Source organism: Marmota monax, unplaced genomic scaffold (genome assembly GCF_021218885.2).
Source record: "Marmota monax isolate L192 unplaced genomic scaffold, Marmota_monax_Labrador192_F-V1.1 WCK01_AAM20220418_F8-fsc00125, whole genome shotgun sequence".
In the NCBI taxonomy this organism is placed as follows: domain Eukaryota; kingdom Metazoa; phylum Chordata; class Mammalia; order Rodentia; family Sciuridae; genus Marmota; species Marmota monax.
The window spans coordinates 9,653,890-9,676,261 of NW_026695235.1; the positions used below are offsets into that span (position 1 = coordinate 9,653,890).

Below are 22,372 nucleotides of genomic sequence, written 5' to 3' on the forward strand. Positions count from 1 at the left end.
TGCGTATGAACCCACAGCACATCTGCGGTAGGGAGGCAGGGATGGGGTGGCCACCCGGGTGGGGAGGTTGAAGGGAAAGAGGCACAAATGACCGAGGATTCAGGCAGGTCTGGGCTCTGCTGTTCCATGTTTCCACGACTGCCTCAACGCAACCTAACTTCAAAAGAACAGGGCACAGAACCCCGATCTACTGATACTTCACCTGTCACCAAAATGAATGCAGCATAGATGGAATGTTCCGCTTCCCTGAATTCATATGTTGAAACTTAATACTGTGATGGAGGTGGAGGTTTGGGGATGTGATGTAGAGGCAGGAGGAGCCCCTGGGCGTGGGACTGGTGTCCCACAAGAGGGACCCAGGGAGCCTACTCACCTCCTGCCCTGTGAAGAGATGAGTGGCAGCCATCTGTGTATCAGGAAGAGGGCCGCACGTGATGCCAACTCTGACTGGCACCTTGGTCTTAGAATGCCAGTCTCCAGGGCAGGAATAAATAAATAAGTCCCTACTACAGGAAAGTCACTCAGTCTAGGGTGACAGGTGATAGCAGCCCGAAGGGAGTAAGACTTCACGCACCTTTGTAGGGTCACAAAAAATACAGGCAAGCATTCCCAGAGGTGCGTCTTATTTTCTTCAATATGTATTATGAATAAGTGATATTTCAATAAAACTCAGAATTATAAGTCCATGCCGAACACTTATTTGGAGAAGTGCAGTTTTTAGTGAACTTTTAAATAAATAGTAGAAAACAGGCTTTGTAGTTCCTTCAGGATAGCGAGCTTGTTAGATTTAAATGCGTTATACCTCACGTGACTCTCTTTCGCCCGGCCCTTCCTCAATAGATCATGTAATTGTTTTAAATGCAATTTTTAAAGCAATGCTTTATCCATCATTAAGTGCTTTAATGACAGTGATGAAGAAATTTAAAATGAAAAACAATGACGAGTGCCCAGGCAACCACCAGACCCCGGCTGAGTCCCCTGCGGCCCCACGCTGCTCAGGTAGCCTTTACTGTCTGGCTTCTTTCTTCAGCCAAAAAATAGCTCTTCAGTGCAACCTCTGGTGCTGGGAGGGGGGTGGGGGATGCGGCCAAGGACCTCACCCTCCTGGGCTCATGGACACATCCTACCAGCAGGGCAGCAGCCACTCCTGCTGCCCCTCGCCCACAAAACACTCCCATCGCTCCCCTGTCCAGGTCACAGAGACGCCCTAATGCTCTTCCACACAGAAACCCTGCAGCATCTGGGTCCATGGTTATCAGTCGGTGGGGCACACTGACCCTGGTTTGGTGCAGCACGCACCAGCACGTTAGAGCCGTGCGTGTGGAGCAGAGTCTACTTCAGCCCGAGAGGCTAGCAGGACCTCAGACCCTCTGACGTGGCTGTGCATCAGCTCCTCGGGGACTGCTCTGATGTGCCTCTGAGGTTCTCAGCATGTAAGATCCCCCTGACTTGTGGCGCCCTGTCTTATTCAGTGCTGTTTTAACAGATGTTGCAGTATAAAATTGTAAGGAGGTTACGACAAGAAAACCATTCCATGAGAATAAAGGAAGAGGTTTTGCTTTGGTAATGACAAATACTGGGAATTTGGTGTTTCCATTTCCCCTCCAACAGCATCAGGCAGAAGTCAGCTGTGACATCCCAGGCTGCCTCTGATTTGCCTACCCGGACACTCTGCATCAGAACCGGAGGTCATGCAAGGTTGTCTTTTGCAGTAGTGAAATATATAGAGAGAAATCAAAGGCTCAGATCAAAACTACACTGAGATTTCATCTCACACCAGTCAGCATGGCAGCCGTCAAGAATATACACAATAATAAATGCTGGAGAGGATGTGGAGAACAGGAACACTTTTACACTCTTTGTGGGACTGTCAATTACTGCAACCACCATGGAAATCAGTATGGAGGTTCCTCAAAAGACTAGGCATGAAACCACCACACGACCCAGGTGTACCACGCCTCGGTATTCACCCTGAAGAACTGAAGTCCTCATGCTATAGTGACCCATGCACACCCCGCTTACGATTCACAACAGCCAAATTATGGAACCTGCCTCAGTGTCCATCAGTGACTGAATGGATAAAGAAAATGTGGTCTACATACACAATGAGTTTTATTCAGTCATAAAGAAAAGTGAAATTATGTCATTTGCAGGAAAAAGGATGGAACTAGAGAACAGTATGTCAAGCAAAATTAGCCAGACTCAGAAGGTCAAGGGCCATATGTTGTCTCTCTCATGCAGAAGCTAGAGGAGAAAAAGGAAAAGAAAAATGGGGGGCAGACTTCAAGAAAATTAAAAGGAGGTCAGTAGAATAGAGGAGAGGAACCAGGGAGAGTGAGGAGGGGTGAAAAGGGGAAATCCTGGGGAAGGATATCTGCCAAATTGTATAATGATATAACAGGATCGTGTGCATGTACGGCTATGTAACAGCAAATCCCACCATTATGTAAAACTATAATGCACAAGTAAAATAGAGGGGAAAAAAATGGAAAGCAAAGGCTCATCTCAAAGCAGTAAGAATACTTTGAAAGGAAATCCTATGCCATGTTAATGGAAAAGTTGCTTATTCAAAATTTACTCAGTAAATATTTATTAAGCTTCTGCTTTGTATCTGACTCTGTAATAGCATCCTTGGGGTAGATGGAAGGGATGGTTTTAAGAAATTATCTTTGTCCTAGGCAACTGCATTTGATTCTTCTCTATGTAATATTGTTTTCAAAAACATTAATCATGTTGTTTTCAACCCACAATGAAATTTCCTAAATATGTCAAATATTCAGAATTTAAGTGTAGCTTGGATCATGTATTTGAAAATGCTTTTCTTGATTAAGTCTGACTTCTAGGAGTTCTGGCTGTTATGAAGGGCATGTCATTCCGTTGATAGAATTTGTCACTTCCAGCATTTGTGCACCATGGGGAAACTAAGATAAAGGGTTTTTTAAAGGCAAAAATATCTTCTAGAGGGAGAATGCAAGACCATGCCTTGGGTAAATGGCTGAAGCTCTCTGTGCCTCATCTGTAAAGAGCGGCAGATGAGAGGGACCAGCTCATGAGGGGAAATTATTAGACATAACTCACCACGTGTGTGCTGCATGAGTACTAGCTGTGTAATAATCCAGATGTGTTACAGGTATTGCCTCCTGAAAATCCTCCTGACTTTCCTGCAGACATGTACTCTGTCTGAGCTGTGAGTTAATCAGGCAAAACACAGACCCTTTCAACCACATTCTAGTTCATTTTATATTTCCAATTTCTGGTTAAGAAAAGTTAAAATTTTAATAAATTAAGTCAAGAGTTGTTTGTTAATAGCGTCCTACAAACTTTGGGTTCCACAGCATCCCAATGATCATATATAGAAATCTGCATTTAGTGCTCTGTTTTGGGGGGTTGTTTTTTGTGCTGCTGGGAACTGAATGAACCCAGGGCTCATGCAAGCCCAGCAAGTGCTCTACCACTGGCAACTCTTTTTAAATGGCCTTAGTTTTGCTTTTACATCCAATGAGCACCTCATGAGCAAATGTGTGTGAGTTTGGACACCACAGTGCTCTGACATCCCGTTTCTGGAACAGGAACACTTCAGAGCTGCAGAGCACAAGGACAACCCTGGCCAGTTCAGTCAAGCAGCACGCTAAGCCCATCTGACGACCTTCTTAGTCCTGATATGATATTCCTATGTACAGATGAGGAAACTGCGGTGCTAGACGGTTAAGCCCAGGTCACAGGTCCAGCTCGGAGTGCAGAGGTGGATGCCTGGGCAGGGCCACACTAGGACCTGCAGCTCCACAGGGGAAGGTGCATGCGAGGCCCAGAGCTGGCCAACCACCTGTGGCTCATGGAGGGCTTTTCTCCTCTGGGCACTGAACTTGAGCTTCTGGTCATCTGAAAGCACTGTGTCAGATCTTCAGAGAGGGAGCAAACTGTCAAAGTTCCATAATGAGACTGGCACCCAAAGCCAGGCCTCTCTGTCTCAAGCCCCGTCCCTGACGTGGACTGTTGCAATGGTAAAAGGCACACAGAGGCTGAGACCTGCCCCAGAGAGCCTGAGACCCATCAAGAGACTTTTTAGGACTATATGGAAAAAAAAAGTGCATTTGGTCATTTCCTGCAGTTGCTTCTTGGCATCTCCACAGGAACACTCTGACCTTGCTCCAGGGCCGGGCAGCACATGCTGGGTCCCATTGCCAGTGAAGCCCGGTTCTGGACAACCAATACCGGCACCTCCACAACCTCCCCAGAACTGAAATGGACAGAACTATTCTGGAAATGTTGACCCTGCTTCTCCACACGCGGACCTCGAATGGTCCGTGCAAAGTTCCGAATGTGATTTAGCTGTAGAAGTTTCAGCCCTAAGTGACCATTCACCCAATAAAAATTCAGTGAGTCTGGAATCGAGTTTAGAACTTGGGGGAATTTTTGAGAAGAAAAACACATTGCAGATCAGTTTCAGGCCACCAGTCATTGGGAAGTTATTATTATTATTATTATTATTATTATTATTATTATTATTGTTTTATTTTTAGTTATTATTATTTTCCTCCAACACACTGCCTTGGCCTTGGAGAAGGGGAGCAGAGAAATGAGAGGCCAAGTGACTTGCTGTCAAAAACATCTGTCCAAAACACAAGTGCGCGAGCAGCATCGATGCCTCCTACAACATCCTATCATGGTAAAGCCTCCGGGTCCCCACAAAGCTGGGGTGGGGAATCTGCAGCATGTGGGCTTCAGGAAGCACAGATTTCAATCCAGAAAGTGAGTTTGCATGCACAAGAGCTAAAAATGCAGGTCAAGTTGTCTGCCTGCGGCCCTTGGTACCTTGGCGCTGGGCCATCCTTGTCCTGTCCCCATGATGGCCCGCAGCTGAGACGGAGGGAGGGAGGGAGGGAGAAGGAGAGAGGGGGAGAGAGAGGGAGAGAAAGAGAACACACGCGCTGGCTGTGGCTGCTGGCTGGTGTTTCCCTGCCCCTGGGGGCAGAGCTAAAGGACAACAGGACCACTGGGTGGGCACAGTCCAGGCTATACTGGTGAGGGGCTCTGCGTTTTGTTCCACTCCTTTTAAAGACTATCTTTATTGAAGGCTCTCACTTACTAAGCATCCGGTATTGTCCTCTGCGTGCCACGCAGGAGATGTCAAGATGCACATGAGTGTGAGACGGTGAAAGAGTGCTGGAAGGACTTGCCACTGTAGCAGGTTGCCTAGCAACCCCACCACGTCCATCCTAAACGTGACCTCATTTGGAAATAGGGCATCTGTCTATCTAACTGGTTAGGACGAGGTCACAGTGGAGCCGTGGGTCCTTGATCCCACATGACTGTGTCTTGGTGAGAACTGAGAGGGGGTTTCTGCTGTCCAAGCCCCTCAGCGTGGACGGGTCCAGCAACCAGAGGAGGACACAAGGCAACTGTGTGCATCCTCCAGGAAGCTAGAGATGGGGCCAAGAGACAGCCTTGGGATGTGACATCAGGAAGTCACAGGAGACTCTGAAGAGGGAACTGCCAGGAGTCAGTAAGAGGAAGAGCCCAACTCAGGAGCAGGAGCAGTGGTGGTGTGGAGCACTCTCTCCAAAGGCCACCACAAAAGAGAAAAATGCAAGAAAATGACAGACGAAAGTTGGCAAAGGGAAGGCTTTGTCTAAAATGGGAGCCCAGGCTCCTGTGCCCTGTGCCCTAGAGACAATAGCAGGCACGACAGAGAACGGGTGGACGGCATCGCAGGAAGGTCAGGGTGACAGCGGAACTAGAGCAAGGTCAGCTGGAAGGGCAGAGGGACGTCTCCTTCTGTGAAGGAACATGAGGACCGGTCTTGCTGTGGAAGGGTCTTCCCAGACCTGTGCCCAGGCTCCATGAAGTAGAAACATTTTTCTGAGAGGCTGGAGAGCGGTTCCTTGTGCTGGGGACAGCTGCTCAAGGGCTCTAGGGAGAAGCTCAGTCAGGGACACTCTCAGCAAGACACAGGGAAACAGGCAAGAGTCCGGCAGTTAGTGAAGGGCCAGCCAGCACCAGCTGGCTCAGGTGACCCCCGTGCCTGGTCTCTGGCTAGCCCAGCAGGCGGAAGGCAGGAAGTGAGACGGTGGTGACATCCCCGACCTTGGAAGCTGTGGCGATGTGGTCACTAAGCAGAGAGGACATCGAAGCTGCCTTTTCTTCCCTGTCCCATCTGCAATGGGCTGACCACCATGGTGGCAGAGCCTGATGGCCTTCTGGATCCGCTGCCACCAACCTACCTGCTTAGGGACTTCTTCCACCTGGTCCAGCCCAGAGTCAAGATAGCAGCACCATGATCGTCTTCATCTCTGGTCTCGACAATTTCCTGAGATCACCTCCTCAGTACCTAATAAAGTATCCTGAGTCAAAACTTGTATTTCTAAGTCCTGAATCTGTTTGCTAACACTACGTCACGTTGCCTGAGCAGACCTTGCTTGTGACATCGACTTGGGCCTGTTGACGGTGATAACCGTAGTTGCCCTGCCCGACACTGTGCTGTCGATGATCCTGTTACTCTCTTGGACTTTCATGAAATAAAAAAGCAGATGAGCAAGAGGCCAGAGAATACCCTTGGGGCCAGAGAGTACCCTTGGGGCCAAATTAGATGTAATTGGCATAGCTGGCCATCTGTTTCCTATGTCTGGAAAGCTGCAGAGATCCAGAACTAGGGACAGAGGAGGAGACCTCCAAATGCTGAATGTAAAGCGAACTACCTTTACATATTGGTGGAGCACAGGAAGAATCTGGTCAGCGCGCTTGCAAACCTTGGGTGAGAGTGTCTCAAGGCTGGGGTGCTTAGGTGCTAGGAGATGACTGTGTCCCTTGCTGTCTCAGCTATCAATGGTGATGAGTGTGTTCAAAACCAGACGGATGCGTGAAAAAGAACAAAGGCACTTTCACAAAAGAAGTGACATTACACAGAATGGTGTTACCAGTGCTGGCATTGGCTCCCCTGCCTGCCCCTTAGTTGGTGTCTGGAAACCAGGGTGGAAGGGTCCCGGAACCCCAGCAGACAAGATGGTGCACCCTGGCGAACCTGCACCCCCAACATGATCTGTGCCGAGCACTCCGTCTCCCTCTGGGAGTCTGGGATATGCCAGGCAGCAGGTGCCTGTGTCACCAGCCCCAGTGAAACCCTGGGCACCGCGTCCCCATGATCAGATGGCACTGCTTCTTCTGCCATGGGAGGTGGACCTGGCCTTTAGTGGCCCCCAGCCTGCCAGCCTGTCCCCTGCAGCGTCTGCTGCTCTCCCCTCAGTAAGGCTCAGCCATGGCTGTGACCACTTGCTGAGTCCTGTGGGTCCTCCTACTAGTCACCAAGCCTGGGGTGGCCTCGGAGACCCAGACACATAGACACAATGTTCTGAGATCAAGTCTACGAAAGGGAGAAACCACCTGGATGCCAATTGACTTAAGAAACGGAGTGCTCAGTGTGGAATTTTAACACCCTGACGTGTTATCAGGACAGCAGCCCCAGGAAACCCTCGCCATCCCTGTGAGGAGCTGTAGCCCAAAGGACACCTTTCCCTGATTCACCCGCCAATTTCTCCCCGAGAATCAATTCCTCCTAAATCCTAAATACGAGACTGGGAGATCAAGGGGCGTGTCAGCTTGGCCACCTTCAGGTCACACAGGATCTACACACAGCACACACGCGTGCACACCACACACAAACATCCGCAACACACACGTCACGGGAGATGAGAAGGGTCCTGTGTTATCTGAGACGCCCAGACCCAAGTGTCGCACCAACCACTGTCAAATGCTTCCTGCAAAGCACCAGGTGTGTGTGTCCTTTGATGTTCAATGTGGACAGAAAGTTGTTCCCTTTTACTCAAAACAAAGGAGGAAGAGAACAGCCCTTGGACCCGGCCCCTCCATCTGAGGAGACAGAACCCTCCTGGGGCCATCGATGCCCTGACCGAGGTATTCAGAGAAGGAATATCCTAACAGAAACTGGGGCCTCTGCTAAAGGGGGAGATGGTTTCTCTGGGAACAGTAAAATGTTTGCTTTTTCCATTTTCCAAATCTGGTTACCCTTGGGCTGTGCCTTTGATGTTAATGCAGCTAAACCCCTGGTGAGATCCACACAATTTTATCAGGAGAAACAGAAGCGGAGAGCTGGGCTGTCTCTCTGCCGCCCCTGATCGGAGGCCGTTCTCAACGGGCGCAGAGAGCAAAACCCAAGAGCCAGCGGGGGCCATTGTTCTTCTCCGGGATGGCGTCTTGCCTATCTCGACATCAGCACATCGCCATCCACATGTCGGGGTCTTTATCCGGCTACATTAATATGCTGATTTTTAAAAGGCTTCCACTCTTGCACAGGGCAAGATAAGGAACAAGGATGTGAAGGAAATGCACAGAGACTCCTGACTCCTGCTACTCCTGGCTCATCTGGCTGAGGTGAGGATATGACGGGTCAGAAACCAGCACATTAATGGGCCCTTCAGTGGCACAGGATATGCCATCTCTGTGCCCACTCACGAGCTTCCCCTGCACCGGAGCCTGAGAGTGAAGTGAAGCACACACAGGCCTCAGGTGGAGGCCCAGGTGCACACAGCTACTGCATCAGACCACAGGGACTTTTCCCCCACCCAGGGGATCCCAGGACTGTTACTCTTAGGCTATTGGATTTCTCTTTCTAAATATGTCTCAAAATAAAAGACTCATTTACATGCTTGATTTTTGAAATCTCTTGACCTATGGCAGAGAGATTCCCGAGTGGACACTCGGGCCACTGATGCCTGGCCTGTGGGCAAGCACTGCATGACCCGACGTGCCCGGGCTCCTGGGGACGGGTAAGGATCACATGGGGCCAGGCGGGCGGCCCACCTATGCCTCCCATTCGGCTTCTCAACCACAGAGAAGACAGCAAGGAGACCCACCAGCAGTAACCATTTGCTGCTGCTTATAGGAACACAGCTTTAATTTTCATTTCACTAAAAAGGAATTTAGAGAACACAAATATCCACTCACCTAACTCCACCTTTCCAAAGAGCCCGCCTAGAGGTGTGATAATAAACCCAAGGCTCAACAACTAAAGGGAGGCACTGGCTGCTCTGGAAGATGTTTCCCCAGGGTCTCCAGGCTGAGCGCCCCCGCATTACCAGGGAAGCCCGAGCAGGGGCCGAGGCCACAGCTTGTCACCATCCTTCAGGGCCTTTCCCTGGGTGCCGGAAGAGGTCTCCCAGGTCACCCAGTCCTGGGGCTACCACATAGATCCACTGCAGGGTCTCCCACCAGCTTCTGCTTCTGGTTGACTTAGTGATCACTTTTCTCCTCGGGGTAAAGCACCAGCTAAAGGCAGGGGTCTCATGGGAGAGTGGCCCTTTCCTGGGACAAATATGCCAGCTAGATTCACTGTAGCCTGGGGCGTCTTGGGAATCCAGAAAAGGGAGGTGGGGTGCTGACCACACCAAGAAGTCAGCCTAAAATCTTTCCGCAGGAGCTGCAGGGGTGGGCAGTTGGCAGAGCAGAGCACACACACACCGTTTCTCTTCACTACTGTGCATGTGGCGTGGGGGACGTCCTCCCTGGAGCTTGGTGCTAACTTAGAACAAACCCCTCTGTACTGGGGACCTCTGGGCTGGCCAAGGTCACCCACTGCAGCCCCAAATCCCAGCATATCCCCAGAGGCTCAGCCTCTCAGCATGAAGGTGGGAGGTCCCTGGCTCCTCCAGGCACCCCAGCCTTCCTCTGCTATCACCTGTGCCTGGGCTTGGCTCTAGAGAGAAACGGAATCCTTCTCCACCTCCAATATTAGAAACAGGTTTATTTATAAAGACCTCTGATGTTGTTGCCCACTTTGTCACCTCTGGTGATTCTGGGACTCCTTCCCTGGACACAGCGTCCATTGCAGCAGTAACAAGTAATGGCAGGTTACATTGTGGGGCTCAAACCCTTCTTACAGATCATGGCACAGCGTTGGGGCCCTGTTGTCGTGAGCAAGACCGTGTTTAATTACAGGTCTATTTGCCTCAGGCTCAATGAGCAGAGTCTCTTTCTCCCCCCTGACTCAACAGCTTATATACAGACCAGTAAAAGCTTCCCACTGACAGATCCCTCAAGATAAAATACCATGCTACAGTTGTTTTGCAGATGTGGCTGAGAAGGGAGGAACACCAAGTGCTCACCCATGATATAAGCTGTTGCTTTTAAATTTTTACCAAAGAGTGAAACTGCCAAATGTAGTCCAGGGAGGACGCGGCAGCCATGGGTCCCCATCAGTGTGATGCGGCTTCTGCAGTCTGAATGCACCATCCACCCACTCTCCACAAACAACTTTGCATTTACTTAGGTTCACTTTAGAAAGAAAAAAGTCTGTTCACACGGGTTGCAGACAGCAAAGCTGCGTGGGCCTGTGGCACGGATGAAGGATGTCCAGCAAACGCTAATGCGTGTCGTGTCACATTGCACAGAGACAGACCCTGAGGGTGCAAACGTCTGCTCCCCCAGACCTCCACTCTTCCTCCCTCCTTCCAGGTATGTGCCTCACTAAAGTCAGCTACAGCCACTGGTCTGGCATTAAACATGAGTAGAGTGACACGTGTCATTCCAGGTGTGCACACTACGAGGCAGTCTGTCACTCTCCCACACTCTCTTCTCTGCCGGGGCACACACTGAGGCTGCAGAAGGGCAGTGCCATAGGGTAACGGATTCTCCTTCGGCCTAGGCCACAGCATGTGGGAGATGGCAAATGCAGCCCCAGTGCTCCCACCCACACCACCTAGCCATGTGCAGTTGAGGGCCTTTCCCCTCTGACTCTGAGCTCAGCCAAAAACTCACTCAAATCTCCCGTCTGCCATTCAGAAAACCTAAAGAACCTCCAAGGAGAGGAGATTCAGACTATTAAGTCATGAAAATTCGCAAATAAAAACATATAGGTGTGTCTCCATTCTGATGATTGCAGTCATGTTTCGATTCTAAAACAGCATCTTTCAATACTCTAACAAATTATGATGGTTCGCCAGCAGAGCAGCAAGAAGCTACTGCCCACTGGAGCGTGAGGGTTTGCCTGCACGGTGAAAAGCATTAAAATAAACTGACAGCTCCCACGGCAGCCCACATTCCTGCCACGTGTCCTAAGGACAGAGTGTTTCAAGTTTGACTTAGATTTTCACTTGTTGTAAACTAACCTGTCCTCTCTAGCGAATCAACAGGCTGAAAACAAGAATCACGTTAGAGAGTGCGCACAGACCCAACTGTGTGTTGTGCGCGTTAGAACACAGTCTGTGCTCCTCACAGGGATTTTCCAAAAGCAGACAACGAATTCTTCAATGTGCCGAGACCATCATCCAAGGAGATGCAAAGCTGGAAGACTGCACATCGTGCCCACAGGGGCCTTTCAGGTAAAGAGCACAGAGCAGAAATTCACCTCAATACCATTAAAAATGGAAAACCACAACTTCTCAAAGACTGCTTCAGCTCTAAATGTAAGCCTCTGCATTATTCACATAAAAATATATATTTCAGTTCTGAGACTATAGTCTTAATAGACTCTTCAAGTCTGAGTTCAGAGACGCACACACCACCTAACATATTTAAAAAGACCTGAAGAGCATGGAACCACAGCTTCTATTTCCCAGATTTTAGTTTCCAAGTATAAGTCAACACGCATGTCACTGGGCATGTCACGGATGCAATACCACTACTATCTACTTTTAAAACAGAAATAAAACCACAATTATCTCATAAAAGTTAGCATAATGGCTCTTCTTATAGTGCATGCAAAAATTTTTATCCACCATTCAATTCTCCAAAGACTGTTAGACAGGAGCCTCTGTAAACCAGAGTGTACACAAAGCTACCTGTCCTGCACCACGGCACACCTTAGCACAGCCTACCTGAGACAAGGGAAACGGTGTCTTTCTCCCAGGAGACGACGGTGATGTACGCCTCCACGGAGGAGGGGATAATGCACTTGAAGACCGCGACATTGCCTCTCATGGTTTTCTGGTCCTCCACACGGACCGTGTAGGGCTCCCGTAAAACTGCAAAGCAAGAGGGGACCCTCAGTGAGACACGGGGTTTCTCTCTGAGAGCAGCATCCTAAGGTGCAGCCTGGCGTACATGTACCTACTGCACAGCACGTTCACTGGAAAAAATTAAGAAGCCTCCCTTTAATGTCTTCCATGCACCCCCAGCTGAAAATCACCCACTCATTAACAATACCTCTGCACTCACAGACAAGGTGTGGCCAAAGACCTTCCCGAGCCCCTACAGCATGGCGAGGCGGGAAGAGACTTCCTGAAGGAAGAGCCCTGCTCTAGAAGCTATGGTGACCAGAGACTACTCTTGGTCTTTGGCCATTAAAAAAAAAAGAATAAAAACTCCTAGAAAGACAACCTTATCCAGAATTCTCAAAAACTACAACAATTAATATAATTCCTCCCAAGTGAAAATGTTTTACGATGGTTGAACAGCAGTTTAGGAGACAGATACTGATGGAGGAGACTATCCCTCTCTCCCCATGATGGGAGCATCCAAGGAAGAGCTCAGGGGGCACTTAGAATGACGTTCATGCTGTCTGGGCTCACAGTTTTAACCAATAGGAGGGTTCTGCTGTTCGAGGCCCACAGAGTAGGCCCAACCACCAGGGTTTGAGTCCTTTAATTTCTCTCAGCAATGTTTTGTAATTTCCAGTGTAATCTCTCACAGTTAAAATCAGATTTATCACTATTGTTTGTTCAGATCCTATTCTAAACCATATCTTAAAAAAATTTCTATCTATAATTTGTGTGTGTGACTACATGTGCTGATCTTGAATATCTAAATCTTGACATGTTCACTTATTATTTCTACTGCTCTTTGCAAAAGATTGTCAAAATTCATGATTATTATCTACAAATGAATACAGGTAAATTTCTTTCTTTGCAATTGAAACATATTTTGCTTTTTTTCTTGTCATATTGCTCTGGCTACAACCTCTAATATAATGCCAAGTAGATGTGCTTAGAGCACATAACTTCTTATTGTCCTTAATCTTTGGAGGGAAAGCATTAATCTTTTTCAATTATATATGATGTTACTTAGCTATTGTAGGATTTTTATAGTTGTTTTTGTCAGACTGAGGAAGTTTCCTTCTATTTCTAGTGTTCTGAGAGTTTTTAGCCTAAGTGGACATGAGATTTGTAAATGCTTCTCTGTACCTGTTGAAATAATCACATGATTTTTACTTTTAACATGTTAATATGAATTACTTTTATTAATTTTTAAAAATTTTATTTATTTATTCTTATTTGTCATATATGACAGCAGAATGCATTTCAATTCATAGTACACATATACAGCATACTTTTTCATGTCTTTGGTTGTACACAAAGTAGAGTCACACCATTCATGTCTTCATACATGTACTTGGGGTAATGATGTCCATCTCATTTTTTCAAATTTGAATTAAACTTGCATTCTAGATAAAAGCCCTACATAGTCATAATGTAGTGTCTTTTTAATATGTTATTGGATGCAATTTGATCAAGTTCTTAGAATTTTATATCCAAATTCATTAGTGATATTTGTAGTTGTTTTTTTATAATGTCTTTGTTTTGTTGATGTCAGGGTAATACTGATCTTTCGAGGAAATGTTCATTTCTTCCTAAATTTTCTGAAAAAAAAATCTCTAGAATTTTTATTATCTCTAAAGTATTTAGATTTCAAAGTTAATCCATTTGAACCTGATATTTCATTATAGAAAATTTTATATTTACAAATTTAATTTTTTGAAAGATATAGGGCTACTCAGTTCATCTATTTCTTATTTTCCATATTTTAATTGAAATGTTATATTATACATAATGGTAAGAATTTTTTGTTACTTATCCATTCTTGTGCATAACAAAAAATTATGATTTGTCCAATATCTTTATCCAGAATTTTCCCTAACCCTCCCCTACTCCCTCTTCCTGGTACCTTTCCTCTAGTCTATTAATTTCCGGGGGTTTTTGTTTTTTTAATCCTCCTCCATCGTTCTTTTCCTTTTTCCCCTCCAGCTTCTACAAGAGAGAAAACATACAATCCCTGACTTCCTGAGTGTGGTTTATTTTGCTTAACATAATGTTCTCAAGTGTCATTTTCCTGCAAATGACATAATTTCATTCTTCTTTATAGATGAATAAAACTTCATTGTGTATATATAACACTTTTTTTTTAATCCATGCATTCACTTCATGGACACAAGCTGGTTCCATAGTTTGGTTATTGAAAATTGTGCTGTTTTGAACATGAGTATGCATGTGTCACTAGAGTATGATAACTTTAATTCTTTAGAATAAATATTGAGGAGTGGGGTAGCTGGATCACATGGTGGTCTCCATACTGATTTCCATAGTGGTTTTTATATCAGTACCATGCAGTTGTATAACATGAAGTCAGGTATTATGAAGCTTCCCACATTGCTTTATTTGGCTTAGAATGGCTTTGGTTATTCTGGGTCTTTTTTCCTTCCAAATGAATTTTAGGAATGTTTTTGCTAATTCTGTAAAAAATGTCATTGGCATTTTGATGTGCATTGCATTTAATCTGTACATTGCTTTGGGTAGTATGGCCATTTTAGCAACATTAAATCTGTCTATGCATGAACATGGGATATCTTTCCATCTTCAGAGGTCTTCTTTAATTGCTTTCTTTGAAGTGCCATAGTTTTCATTGTAAACGTCTTTCATCTCCCTGGGTAGATTTATTCACAGGATTGCTTCTTTCCTCTTTTTTTTTTCTTTTCCTCTTTCAGGGATATTGTGAATGGGATTGTTTTCCTGATTGCTTTCTCAGCAGATTCATTATAGGTGCATAGGAAAGTTATTACCTATTTCTTCCTCAGTAAACTTTGGTATTTTGTGTCTTTCAAGGAATTTTTCATTTCATTGAAGTTGTTGTATTTACTGGCATATATTTTTTCTTAACGTGTAGATATGTAGATATATCTGTATATATCTGTAGAATATACAGATATGTCAGCTCTCACATTCTTGATACTGATCATTTTTCTTGCCTTTTATTTTTCATTTTAATCTGAATACCAGAATATAAATTTTATCAATAATTTTCAGAGAAAAAACTTTTGGTTTCACGGATTTCCTCCATTGTTTCCAGTTGACAATGTATTGATTTCCAAATTAACCTATGTAATTTTCATTCTAAATAAATATGTATATTTATAAAATATATATGCACATATATGTTACATTTTTTTCTTTAGTTTTAACATGGAAAGTGAGGTCAACAGTTGAACACTTTCATCATCTCCAATATAGGCCTTAGAGCTATAAATCTCTCTCCAAGTACTGCTTCAATGCTATTCCAAAAATTCATTTCCCCCCCTTTAACAACCCTGGGAATTGATCCAAAACTCCTACATATTATGTGCATATTTTTATTCTGTTTAAAACTTTTCTAATTTCCTTATGCTAAGTTCCTTCTTTCTTATTTTTCTTCTACATTTTATGGACATGTGCATTTTATTTAGTATCCAAATATTTGGTGATTTCCTGAGAATTTTATTGTTAATGATTTCTAATTTAGTTCCACTTTGATTAAAGAATGCATTTCATATGACTTGATATTTTTAAAATTCATCTTAGACTTCCTTTGTTGACCAGAATATAGCATATGTTAGTAAATATCTGTATATACCAGAAGATAATGCACATTGTTCTTTATCTAACATACCAATTTGAGCCAAATGGCACACACCTGTAATTTCTGCTCCTCAAGAGTCTGAAGTTGGAGGGTCACAAGCTCAAGACCAGTCTGGGCAATTTGGTGAGAACATATCTCACAATAAAATTTAAAATAGGGCCAGGGATGCTGCTCACTGGTAGAACCCTTGCCTAGCATGTGTGAGGCCCTGGATTCAACCCCCAGTACCATTTAAAAAAAATGTCAACTTGGTCAGGTGGTCTTTAGTCTCCCTGATTGTCTATTTCTACCAATTGAAAGAAGGGTGTTTAAATATCCAGTTACAGTTCTGACAGATCTGTTCCTCCTTGCAGTTCTGTCAGCTTGAGTAACATGCTTAAGTTCTGCTGTGAGGTGCATAAGTACTTAGAACAGCCACAGCTTCTTAACTGATGGCCTTGTAGTCCTGTGGTACCTGGATGCACGGTGCACCGTGATTGACAACACGGCTGCTCAGCTCTTCCTGTCCTGTCTCCCTGGACTGGCTGGCTTTGGTGAGCATGGTCTGCCTTTTCCCAGCCTCGACTTTCAGCCCCCTTGCTATGATCCAGATGTGGTCTGAGTGTGTTCCCCAGAGGTCCCTGTGATGGATTTTTGGTCCCCAGTGTGACAATGTTGAGGGGAGGAGGAAACTTTATGAGGTGGGCCCAGGGGAGGTGGTAAGGTCTGGGGTGTTGCCCTCGGAATAGATTACTGTGGCTCTAACAGCACCCAGTTAGCTCCACCACAGTGTGTGTATACAAAGAGCAAGCCTTGCCCCTGAATCTGTCTTCCAGCCTCACCATGTGAAACCTGCACCTGGTCACTTCTTTTCCGTTTCTCTGCCATGTTGTACTATGGGGGTCTCATCAGATATTGAATAGAGGAAGCTTCTTACTCTTGGACTTTAACCTCCAAAAACATGAGCTTAATAAACCTTTTTAAAAAATAAAGTATGCAGCCTTTTGTTATAGTAATAGAAAACAGACTAATATGCTATTTGTGTCTTTCTATTTAAAGGGTATTTCTTTTAAGCAGTGTTGAATTTAGTCTGGCAACATCTGCCTACAAATAGTGAAAATTCTTAGGCTCGATTCTCTCATCTTACTTTTTGATATATATTTTCACCACTGATCTTGGTTCCATTTCCATCTTGGTCTCTGGTGGCTAGGCAGTTCCTGAAGCTTGGGCAGGGGCAGCTCTGTGTCAAGCAGCCCATCTGCACCCCAGCCTTTGGAGTAGAATGGTTAGGAAGTGTTTGATGCTAAAACTAGGCTTGTGGGTTAATGGGACACCATGATGAGTGTCTGTCCTATTGACTGAGGTCAAAACATTGAGGATAACAAGAATTTTTTGTGCTATCAAAGGGAAGGCTATGGTGTAATGGATTATTCCAGGAAAATTCCAGTTCCATTCTAGTGGGACAGTTAGAAGATGCCCCATGTGTGGGCAGAAGGTAACATGGGCATCGCACACCTATCCTGAATGACCATTTCTCCTTTACTAGTCTGTATACACACGGCAAAAGCAGACTTCAAGGGCTCTGCAAGCAATCTACCAGGTTCCTGTGGGGCTGGGATTGCAGCTCAGTGGTAGAGCATGTCCTTAGCTTCAATCCCCAGCACCAAAAAATAAACAAATGAATAGATGAAAAATAAAAGATTATTGGGATCAAACTGTGTTCATAATAGTGAGCAAAATTATGTGAGAAAGGAAATTTCACCTGGGCAATGTAACTGTCCATGCTGTAGGTTCAAACTGACATGGTGTGTGTGCCCCTAGCTCATGCTTCTCAGGGAGAAGAGCAATAGCACAAGTGGAGAAGGGACAGGTGGCAGAGATGTCGTCACAATGATGCAAACTCCATCCCTCCTTCCAAAACATTCAGTGCTATGCAAAAGCAACCACTTGGGTGACAAATTTAGAAAACAGCAGTTAGAACAGGAGTGAGCATTTAATGCCTTTATCTGACAGGTAACCCACATCAGAAATGAAGGATTAATAATTCAGATGTTGTGTATTATGTTTGAAATTCCAGGTTTCTCTATGAGTGGTACTTTGTAGACTATAAATGTGTTCTTATAACACATCATTGAAATGTTCATCCTGCCAAGTCAAAGGCACTCACTGTGTCTCTCTGTCAGGGTTGGAACTCCCTACACAAATTTCATTTGCTTTACTTTAATGATTTGACATATCAAATTTTCATCTCTCTTGATTAAAGTCGATCTGCCCTTCTTTGGTGCGTTCTTGCACAGGTTTGGGAATTCGTGAGCATGTCATGGAGATCCAGACAGAGTTGGGAAAACAACGAGCCGGCATAGGGAGTCCGTCTAATGTCTCATTGCACATGTCAAAGACCCTGTGCAGGAATCCAGAGACACCCTATAGTTTGTTCATATGGTAATGTCCTCCATGAGGCCTTCCTCGCTGGCTGAAGAAATTATTACAAAGTCCCCCCAGCCACCTGATGTATGAGACAGCCATCAAACTCACATTCCTCGTTGCCCCGCGGTTAAGTCAGGACAGTCTACTCAAGGATTTCAAGGCTGGGCTTTCAAACGCTGTTTAAAGCTCTGTTTGCTAACAGGAGTCCAACTGCGAATGTGTTTTGCAAGGCTTTGGTAAATCTGTACAAGGACACAATATGTCCTGTATATAGTGCCTTTGATGTGTGTGTCTCTCAGACTGTGTTTCTGGGTTAACTTGTAGCAGTGACAACTTTAAAAAGTCACAATATGTTGTTAAAAGGAACATATTTCAACAACATGTGATACAGTCAAAAATGTTAAAATAGCATAGATTTTTTTTTTTTTCACAAGGAACGTGGGGTATTGGATTGATCCTGTCTCTACTGCAGTACACACATGTGCTAGGTTTAAACCTCAGCTCAACTGTTTGTCTTCTTTTCTCCTCTGCACCTCCCCTAGGATGGGGTCAGGGTGGTTTGTTAGGCAGCTTCATGTTGCTGTGAGCACAATAGTAGAGAACAGTAACTTGGAAGAAGAAAAGTTTATTTTGGGCTCATGGCTTCAGAGGTTCAGTCCATGGCAAGCTGACTCCATTGCTCTGGGCCCAAGTGAGGTGGAGCATCCTGGCAGAAGGGCACAGGGGAGGGAAGCTGCTGGGCTGGTGGCGGCCAGGGACAGAATATATTCCCCAAGAGCACACCCCAGGGACCCACTTCCTCTGGCCATGCCCCACATGCCTACGGTCACCACCCAGTACTCCATTCCAGTTATTAATCCATCTGATGGGTTAATCCACTGATGAGGATACAATTCCCATAATCTAATCACTTTACCCCTGAAGGTTCCTGCATGGCTTCGAGAGCTTTCCAGGGGACATCTGGTAACCAAACTGTAACAGTGGTCAGAGGCCAATACACAAGATGTATGCCACTGAAAGTCTGAGTCATCGTATCAATTAGCAAGAAAATAACAAGGTTGGGATGCAGTTCAGAACCTGCGAACCTCACAATCACTCCTTGCAAATTTGAGTTCCAACACCCCTGGGCACTCTGAAGTCCAGGGAAGGAGCACTTTGAAACCACACGCAAGGTCTTTCCAATGACAGAATAAACTGAAGAAGGGACTTTCACTGGTTCGCAGTGGCAGTGGCATTTTGCCCTCTGTCCCTGTCCCCCCTCTGGACCCCACCAGGCACGGAGGGGAAGAAGCCCGCGGAGCTACTCACCGGCCTTGATGTGGACATCCTGACTTCTAATTTTCCCTGAAGGATTCTCAGCTGTGCAATAGTAAGTATTATCATGGATTAAGGTGCTGAAGCTGGAAGGAGGGAAGGGGAAGATCTGGAGGGTGCCGTTGGGGTGGACGTGGCGGATCCCGGGGACGTCGTAGATCTCCTCGCCCGTCGCTAGGTACCATCTGAGAGTCACAGGAGGGATGCCTGCAGCCGGGCAGGGCACCAGCGTCCCCGACGTGCTCGCGAACACTACCTCTTGCAGAGATGCATTGACAAAGTAGAGGCTGGAGTGGGGTTCTTCACCAAACACTGCAGGAGGGAACAGAGAGGCCGTGAGCGACGCCCCTCCTGCACATACGCACTGCCGACCTCCCAGGGCGGTCCGAGAACCCGCCAGGAGCGCAACCAAGACTAAGCAACGCAAAAGTGCTCAAACTACTCTGGACAGAGGCTAGGGCTGGAAATAAGGAACCACTCCAGCTTCGTATTTTGTATGCAAACAGATAAATTCCCCTAGACTTTATCTTTCGATAATTTACTAACTTGATTGGGGTGCTGCATGCCCTGCTCTGTCCCCATAGCACTGACCTTGACTACACTTCACATTAGATATTTCGTGTGCATTATTGTCTTTCTTCCCCAGGAGGACATAACTCTCATGGAGACAGGGTGCTCAACACCTGACTATTCCATGGAGCACAGAGCCTAACTCCAGTGGGCCCTCCAGGAGGAGAGGCCCAGCGAAAGGTGCCCCCACCCAGGCGCCAGGTATGTTGAGATCTCTCCCAGAATGAAATTAGCCACAATTTTAAAAAGTTAATATCGAAGGCTATATGTAAAGCATTTCAAAAGCATCACTGGTTGTCAGAAAATAGTGTTCATGAACAAAGCACATTTTTGATAAAACAATAAAGAGAACTTTGACAAAAGGTCACCCAATTCCAGCAGCCTACAGCTCCCATCTGGCCCGCCTGCCTGAATGCTTCCCTCTGTATTACACTGTGTCAAAATGCACACACGTCACATGTGCCATCGCTGTGGACTCTGCCTCTTTCCGCTCACATCACATCATATTCACAAACCCCTGGTTCTACAAGACTTCAGTAAGTACATGTTTGTGGGGCTACATTTTATATGATATGATTTCCAAAACTATTTTTCTGACCTTCTGATTGATGCTTTCATTCAAACTCCTACAAATAAAGCACGGCAAGCCTATGGCTATCCGTTCAGCTTTCTACTTCGTTGATCCAGTGCCCACATGGTGCTTGGCAACAAATACACACAACCATCCTAGACGTGACCAAAGAAACCAGGGTGCGAGATTCCAGAAGTTAAACAGAGATTTATAGATGCGAGGAAGGCCTGCCTCTCAGACCACGAGCTCCTGCGACTTGTGGGAGCAGGTGTGCACCGGGCACGCATCACTAGGAAGGAAGGGAAGAAGCAGCAGGTGCTGGTTGGTCGGAGGCCGAGGGAGGTGGGGGTACAGGTGCTCTGCCAAAGAGTACGTGGAATTCAGAGGGTTGTCACCTGACCAAGGACATGGGCCAGAAGGTGGCAGGACCATGATGCTTTCTTTCCAATGAAGGTTCTTAAGAAATATGTTTCCTCTCTGACAAGGGCGGGGTCAGAGGAAGCTCCTCCCCGAGTGTGTGGGAGCTTTTTCAGTGTGGGACCAAGGGGACAGAGCCTCCTTGAATACCAGCACATGTGTCATAAAATGCGTGTGCCCATTTTGGGCACGTACTTAAGGGACATGGTTTGGTAAGAAAGAGAAAGTTACCATTACTTACAAGGGGACGGGCCGGATTTGGAACAGGGTACAGCTGGCTGGCTCTAGTGGCAGAGCACTAGGGAGGGCTCTGGAGGGATGCCTGCCGCCAGGCAGGGCACCAGCGACCTCAAAGCTGCAAGGATTATCTCCCACAGCGAGGGAAGAGGGCATTTGTGGATGCTGAGAGAGTGGGAGAGGAGTGGACGAAGACTCGAGCAGAGATCCTGGTGGAGAGGGGCCAAACAGCTTGCAAGGACAGTCAGCAAGATGACAGTGCTCTTGGCTAATGCCTGTCTCCCCTGCAGGCACCAAAGGGGACACTGTGCAGCTCTCTGCAGGTCTTCAGTTTAGGGCCAAAGCCCCACCCCAGCACACCCCAGCAGCTGGAAATACCTTCCACTGAGTTTGGCACTGGAAACAAGCTCCAGCCTCAGGGATTGGTCTTATCCAAGGACCGACTGGTCAGAGGTGGTTGATTCAGAAGCCTCTGGAGGGCGACCCAGCAGGGACACGGGTGGACGCCACCCTGCAGACCAACTCTCTGCCTGGGCTGCTGTCCTGGCTTCTTCCTTCCTTTTGCACCTCCTGAGAACACAGCCCACCAGACCCGCGGGCAGCTCCCCTCCAAGCACCTTCCCTGGGAACACAATACACCATCTGAGTGTGCAGCTGTGCTAGTCACCACCTGTGGTCACGTACCTTTAATATTAAGCAAAACATTAAAATGGAGCCAACTCATACCCCATTATAAGTCCTACCAAATCACAAGGAATAAACAATGAAAATAAAAAAGAAGAGAGAAAGTGTTAAATCCAGAATGTCACTGGATATGGACAAGCTTTGTGAGAGCAGTCCTACACTGAATAAGGTCGCGGTGAGCAAAAGCTCCCAGGCTGGGATTTTCTGGGGACCCACTGAATATGGAGGGCTAATATGGAGAGCTACCAACACATAGCTTATTTTCTGAATAAGCATTTCCCATATGAAAAGCACACATTTACATACAGTCGTGCGCTGCCTAAAGGTGTTGGGGTCGATGATAGGCCACACACACCTTGGTGGTCCTATGGATTTACAACAGTGCTGGGAAGTCCCATCCCCTGGTGACACTGCAGCCAGCCTGGGGTGGCAATGCAGGGCATCCACGACGTTATGGTTGACATGTATCACTATGTGAGAGCGCAGTGGCTGCATGTGTCATATAGAGCAGAAAGGTCACCATGCCAAAGGCGTGAACTGTATAGCAAGTTCATCAGG

General features: G+C 46.3%; 1 protein-coding gene across 2 annotated transcripts in view; it reads right to left on the reverse strand.

The window, feature by feature from the left end:
• Positions 1-22,372, reverse strand: part of Dscam (DS cell adhesion molecule) — a 668,205-nt gene that overhangs the window by 533,671 nt on the left and 112,162 nt on the right. For both annotated transcript variants that reach the window (XM_058577314.1, XM_058577315.1), the window contains exons 2-3: positions 19,330-19,647; positions 11,826-11,972 (exon numbers count right to left, since the gene is read on the reverse strand). In XM_058577314.1, coding sequence (XP_058433297.1) covers positions 11,826-11,972; positions 19,330-19,647 — 465 coding nt within the window. The remainder of the gene's footprint in view (positions 1-11,825; positions 11,973-19,329; positions 19,648-22,372) is intronic.